Source organism: Fonsecaea pedrosoi (genome assembly GCF_000835455.1).
Source record: "Fonsecaea pedrosoi CBS 271.37 unplaced genomic scaffold supercont1.6, whole genome shotgun sequence".
Lineage (NCBI taxonomy): Eukaryota > Fungi > Ascomycota > Eurotiomycetes > Chaetothyriales > Herpotrichiellaceae > Fonsecaea > Fonsecaea pedrosoi.
The window spans coordinates 827,967-834,636 of record NW_013550610.1 but is presented as its reverse complement, the minus strand read 5'-3'; the positions used below and the strand labels follow the sequence as shown (position 1 = coordinate 834,636).

General features: G+C 50.5%; 2 protein-coding genes across 2 annotated transcripts; one reads left to right on the top strand and one right to left on the bottom strand.

The window, feature by feature from the left end:
* Window positions 1-3,298: 3,298 nt before the first annotated feature.
* Z517_09224 (uncharacterized protein) lies at window positions 3,299-4,069 on the bottom strand (the record flags this gene model as incomplete). The annotated part of the gene is made up of 2 exons (XM_013425134.1): window positions 3,299-3,660; window positions 3,739-4,069. 2 exons carry the CDS (start codon window positions 4,067-4,069, stop codon window positions 3,299-3,301), a joined length of 693 nt encoding a protein of 230 aa, XP_013280588.1.
* A 1,766-nt stretch (window positions 4,070-5,835) lies between these two features.
* Z517_09223 (uncharacterized protein) lies at window positions 5,836-6,429 on the top strand (the record flags this gene model as incomplete). The annotated part of the gene is made up of 1 exon (XM_013425133.1): window positions 5,836-6,429. One exon carries the CDS (start codon window positions 5,836-5,838, stop codon window positions 6,427-6,429), a length of 594 nt encoding a protein of 197 aa, XP_013280587.1.
* Window positions 6,430-6,670: the final 241 nt, after the last annotated feature.

Genomic DNA, 6,670 nt, shown 5'->3' with positions numbered 1-6,670 from the left:
CTCCTAGAATGAGAAGACTACGCTTGATGGTCGACCGTACTTGATAACTAAGCAAGGCTCTGTATGTCACATGTCAGGCTGACTTTTTCTCATCTTTGAAATTTCAGAACGATTGTTTGTTAGGTCACAAGAACCTCCGTATATTTCCTAATCTGGCCGACTTAATTACTAAGGAAGGCTACATATCAGATGTCAGGCTGATTTTTTTTCCATCTTTGGAAATGCAGCAACATTATTGTCGGGTTACAAAAACCTTCGTGTATTTCCTAATTCGGCACACTCCTACCTAAAACAGAAGTACGAGAGGGGTAGGAGGTCTCCGAGAGGGTGTTCAACTCCAAGTACAAGATGACACTCGACAAGATCTACAGGGCCATGGCCCCATAACCTTCCTTGTCATCGGTCGTCGTTGCACCTTTAGTGAGAGCCCGCATTCACCGCTTTTCGCACAAGTATAGAAAATCTTACAGCGGGGTGGCTGTTACCAGCAGCCAGCAACGTGTGCATCTCTACCCAGCTCATCTGTGCATGGAGGTAAATCTGACCCAGGCCCATCGGCTGCACGCAGACTTGAGCCCACGCCTTCATCTGGGCCATCCAATAACCGTGGTTTGCTTGCATCCTCTTGTGAGAGGCTCTTGTATGTGACCAGCTGTGGCAGGCTGGCTAGGCTCTCCATCTATTGTGGCGCACGCTGCGTCGCGTACGGACAGAAACTCGTCGCAATACTTGGTCATTGTGGTACTGACTCAGGACCGCAATCTGAGCCCTTCGCGGCTTTCCAGCCCTCACTGTTGCCTGTTTTGTATAGATGCGTTGAGACTGCCCAATCAAGGGTATTCGCTCTTTCAGGGGTTCGATATCGTGAAAGGCTCAGGTGGAACAGGGCGATTTCCCAGGAAGCACCTTCTTTATATCCACCACGGCGAGGGCGGGCGAGGGCACTCGGAATACACGAAATCTCGAGGAAACAGGTCGAGAGAGATGATCAAGGCGAAATAGTCTCTAATTGCAAGCCTGGTTTCACGCATATTCGGGTTACTGGCTGTGGATGGTCCTGCCGTGTGTCTTGGAAGTCAGTTGGTAAACGAGGCAGTGGAACTAAAGGCTTTATCCTTACTGTCAAGTCTCTCGAGTATACTGGCCACTTATTAAGCGAGAACCCATTTATATATGCTGGGCATCGAGCTCAGCAATGGCGTGAGAAGGAAGATCACGTTGTTGCACGATTCACGGGCAGTTCGTCCTACGTTGCAGGCACTACCTCAAGAGATCCTGGTTAAATGGCGAACCAATCCCTCGAAAACTTCTTCATCCGCGATGTTGGCCTCCTTGATCTCCTCAACTGCCGGATCATGCTCCTTCGCGGGAACTAGCCCGCGTCTTGCTAGTCCCTCTACTGGCTCATCCGTATCTTCCGCATCTTCGTGTACTTAAAGAAACTGATGTACATCCAATGTATTATTGTAAAAATGGCTTGTCTGTGTTCCACTTTGCACACTCTTCACGAAGCTCAATAGCCTCAGTGAGCTTCTCGTCGACCGTGTCATGTCGGTTCCCAGGCAGCTTTCTGATAAGCTTAAGAACAATTCTTTTCGCTTTGTGGCGCCCTGATGCAACTGAGCAGTCCATCGGGGTCCGGCTCGGCGTATATCTCCGTTCCCAGTTTTTTTTCTTTTTTTTTTTTTTTTTTGATTTGATAGTAAGCAATCTTGGCTGTTCAGGGCGTGGGTACAGCATGTTGTATGACAAGCAGGGGGAAGTGGTATCGACGATTCACAGTCCGCTCGTGTAAATGCAAAATGGTGGGAGTGACCTTGTCGAAACGGTGCGAGATCCATTCATGTTTGTACAATCCTTTCGCGAAAGACAAATCCGTTGCAGCTGCTCCCGTACTGGTAGCCGGGGAGCTAGCTACGCTTCCAGTCCTACTGCAGAATCCGCTTGAAGTGGGCATCGAAATCGAGGAGATCAGCTTACTGAGTGAAAGATGTGATTTCACTCCCTCACTCCACAGGTCTGCACCGCACGGCGACTGCCTAACAAGTGCAAAGCATTGTGGGTGCGTGAGTATCAATGATGATTCTTTCGTCGAGTCTGATCTGAGCCTCGGTTAGTTGGATTTTGTTGATCTTCCCGGCCGCGGGGGATGTTGATGATGCTCGCCCTCGGCCTCGAAAAAATAATGACCGGGACGGTTGTCGTGGTGCAAGAGTGTTTCGAGAGAATGCATACCCCGCGCTCAGACTTGGTGGTGTTGTGCTCTTGTGCCATATCGCATTGTTAGCCAGCGATACAAATTCTCGAGTGTAGTAGTCACGCAATAAAATCCATTTTTGTCAGTACTTGGTTGCGACCATGGCTAGGGGACACTGATTAGTTTCAGTATGCTCCGAATGTCCCTGAACTGCCAATATGTCCCAATGGGCAGCGAAGGTAAACAAAATGAGCAGCAAGAGAGTAATAGTAACGGAGGACAAGAGCGAGCGTGGCATCAAGGGCAACCTAAGCGACAGTGCAGAGTGCCCGTGAAGAGTAGTGAAGGTCAGTATGCACACTAGCGACACGTGGCAGCCGGTTTGGAATTCTCTGTCTCAGTGAAACCAATGAGGGTCAAAGGTATAGGGGCTTGTCATTCCTAGAGGTTGGCTGTGCAAATTCCAGTCTCTGTACATTACCAATTTAGTGTCTTGAGTCTCGAGTCTTGTGCGTGACGATGGTGGGAGATATGATCTCGTACTAGGTCCTTGATACGAGATCCCTGAGCTCAACTGCCGTGGTGCTCTCTGAAGTCCTTAAATGTATAGTATTCTTGTGTGTCCATGCCAGCGACCAACGCCATCAACACCGGTCCTCACAGCTTCCAACCCTCTCCGGCGACGCCCCTTCACACTTGAACATGATCAGCTACGGTCTCAAGCAACCTGTTGCATTTGCTCGGAGCAGCAGCAGGACTCGTGTATATCGATGTGCACCGACTACGGGAACGCCCACCAAGAAGACGAAAATCTTGTTCTCAATAGTCAAGCAAGAGGAGGATTTCAGCGACCGGAATCTTTACTTCAACGCATGTTCAACATGGAGACGGAGGTGATGCAGGTGGCGACGCCGAGTTTTACGTAACCAAACGAAACCATCAGCAGCCCCCCGATTCCCAACCTTCACTGCAAGGACGAACTCTCCTGAGCCTGTATGTAACGGACCTGATCTCTTGGCACGTTGATCATGTCCCATTTGAGACATTGTTCACACAACAGAACCTCAACCCTTTCAGATGGTCCTTCGTACTGCAATTCAATCAATTCATTGCCTGTTGAGGCTGTTCGCATCGACTAGACCTCCTGTCGTGATATCTTGTGTGCAGATGACTGTCGAGACCTGGCTGTGGAAGCGTAGGCAAGGAAGGAAGCTTCACCGAGCCCTGATCGTAGGGCGAAAACTGCTCTTTGTCATCCTGCTCTTCCATGAAACCGTTGTTGCCGTCAGGCCAGAAGTGTGCATAGGTATCGGGGTTCCCGGGACTCCAAGGACGTCCATCAAGGTTAGGGGTCCTGTCAGAGTCGGAAGAACCTCCTGGAGTGTCGGGAGAGTCCTCGGTAGGCTTCTCATTGGCATCTGCTCGCTTTCGCAGCTGGCGGCGGTTTTTCGTGGGTTTTTTCCCTGCGTGTACTCTTTAGTCTCCATTCAAGCTAATTCAGTTCTTCGTCGGAAAGGCGCATCTAGCGTGGGACTACTTACAGCAGTTGCGTCTAGCAAGGCGGGTTTGTATCTTTCTGCGTGTTGCGCGGTGGCTGACCAGGGTGCAATTCTCGTTCTCTTGGGCGTATTTCAGGGACGACCTCGGGCGCCTCCAGTTGGACGTGACAGACACATGGCCTAGTGTCAGTTGCCTCAACGTCCTTGCAAGCCCTCCATCACTCTCTTTAGCTCGTCCTTTGACTTGGGTCAGCCTGGTACGAGTCTGCCCAGGACCAGACCGCTTGGTACAGCGCGAGGGCGAGTAATCCGCGTCTGCATCGTAAGGATCTTGAGCTGATCGCAGGGGAAACTCTGGATGGGTGAACGCCATGGTGGAAAGGATGGCAGACGTACTACCCTCAACGAAGTCCAATTGAGCTCGTAAGGCTCGGGGAGAACCCAAGAGAGAGTGTGTATGATGGTGAGAATCTTACGTGTGGATAGGGGGGTTGCGGTACTTATTTTTGGGAGGGCGGTCAGCCTTTTTGACTTGCGGGTCCGTCGGGACTCTCCTGGGGCCCCGGGCCACCTATCGCGACCACGCGAAACAGGCAGCGAGCTGGTGGAACACGGTCTCGGTGATGCAATGTCTAGACCTTGACATGGGTCGGGTTTCGGGGTGTAGAAAACGATCTCCACCCGTTCTAGGAATTAATAGTATACTAAAGTGGGCGAATGCACCCTCGACCCCGCACACAGCACACATGTCCTGCTACTTCGGGTGTTGCAGCTTCATGCACTTCCAATCCCCATTTGAAGCCCGAGAGAGGCTTGGATCCAACTCGCGGACGGGCTTGACACGCACGACAGTCCCGTTTACAGCCTCACAACTCGGGCGTCCAAAAAAAAAAAAAAAGGCTTTCCCGAGAGTCCGGCCATGCACCATCGGCTATGTACACCGCTTTTTCTTCCTTGATTTTGATTTTGACATTTCTTGCTCCCTTACTTCCCCCTCCGATTAGTAGATTGCTCCCGCAAAGCCCCTCTCATGCTCCACTGCATGTTTGTCCGGTGACCAGTTGTGAGAAGAGGTCGTTTCTGGTCTTCTCCACGCGTCTCACACTGGTTTCCTTTTTACCTCCTTTACTTTGTCAAAGACTAAGTACATCGTGTAATTATCCGAGATCCTTACCGATGTATACTAGCTCGACCTGTAACGCACGACTCTTTGTAAAGTGTAGTTTTTCTTTGTCGCTGACGGCGGAGATGCATTGGTTGTCCCACCTCTTGAGGACTACAGGCTGTATGCGCTGGTAGTGCAGGTGGGTCGGGCTTGGGGCTCCCTACATCCAACGAATTAAGCAAACAATCAGGCGCAAGGCCGAGGTAACTCATTTTCGATCACACCGCCTCAACCACCCCCCCTTGATTTTATCCTCGAAGTCGAGAACTGTTCAGCTTGGTTAACTGACCAACACCCTTTTATCACCGAGATGGAGAAATGCCGGTCTGGGCAAAGGTACGACGCGACATCTGCCAGGTTGCTGTTCGGATTTGAGTGGGTAAAAGAAATCCCTCGTGACCGAGTCAAAAAGAGGGGTTAACAATTGGAGTTGCATCACAGGCAAGACGGTCAATCGTGGCGAGCATTGACCGTATCCTTCAGCCTTTTGACTAATCATCATCAAATTCAAGTGGCGATGTTATACTTTTTGCGCGTGTGTGCGTGTTTTTCCAGAATTCGAAGGAGGGGGGAAAGAACACGACATTGGGCAAATTAGAGGTCGCCCGTCAGCGAGGCGCTTTGTATCCCTTATTGTCTGACCCGTTGAGTAGTCGCTCGTAGCGAGTTCGGAGACCTGACGACCTACATCCTTTACAAGGAACTATTCTAATTATCTAAATAGAGTTATCTTGTAGTTAGTCTTAAAGAGACAGACAGACAGACAGAGAGAGAGAGAGAGAGAGAGAGAGAGCTACGCCAGGGGCATGGAGAATTCCTTTCCCAAAACCGTATCTCAGTGTAGTCGTCTTCCAAGTTCCCCCAACCCCGTCATTTTGCTCATAGAGTAATAATAGGACGCCGTCCTCGGCATCTCCATCGTCATCTTCAAGTGGCTGTCATGTAAGATCGTCAATGCTCAGCAAAGTGCCTGGATGGGAGTCGCCTATTTTGCCACCACTCCCGCCAAACCACACGGCTACTTCCTGTCTTTCACCTCCATCCTCGAGCCGATCTGTGCAAAGACATTTGGAGCTAAACCCAAGTGTCTTCGAGTTAGAAGTCACATTGTTGTCCTCTTTGAGTGGACACTCCGCAGAAAGCAAGACGCAGGAAAGGACAAAACCTCTTCCAAAGGCTCGACACCCGGCTCAAGTACACCACGAATCAGAGTGGCCCCGAAAGCTAAATATGCTGTCGCCGCAGTCTCAACTATCCCAGCAATCATTTTCAAAGATGGCACGAGATACTTCTCTTGTACTCCGTCATCTCGATCAGCTCCTGATGATTCAATCCGAGGAAAGAGAAGGAATAGAGAGAAAAGAGTACGGCGACGACGAGTTTGGGCTGTTGTCCATTTCTTCATCGTCTGTGGCGACGTGCTCGACTCGTTCCCCGCATACACGGTCTTCGCGAGGAAACCTATCTCGTCCACCACAAGCATATTTGTGCAGCATCGCGAGTGCGTCGACGACCCCGGCGAGCTCGAAGGGCCTGCTGTGCTCTCGGATAGTCTAGACGAGTTGTAAGACTGAAAATTGCCTGGGGCCGACGACTTCCAATGTTTAAACGTCTTGGAGCCGACACAACAATTATGACATGAATTCTGACACGGAAGAGTCTAAGTAGTAATAGCGCCCGCAACTCGCCGTAGAAGAGTTCATAGATACTCAGCCTCGTGTGGGGTAGTCAGCCTTGTGCGGGGTAACCCACACTCAACAATCAACACTCAACACTCAACACTCAACACTCAACACTCAACACTCAACA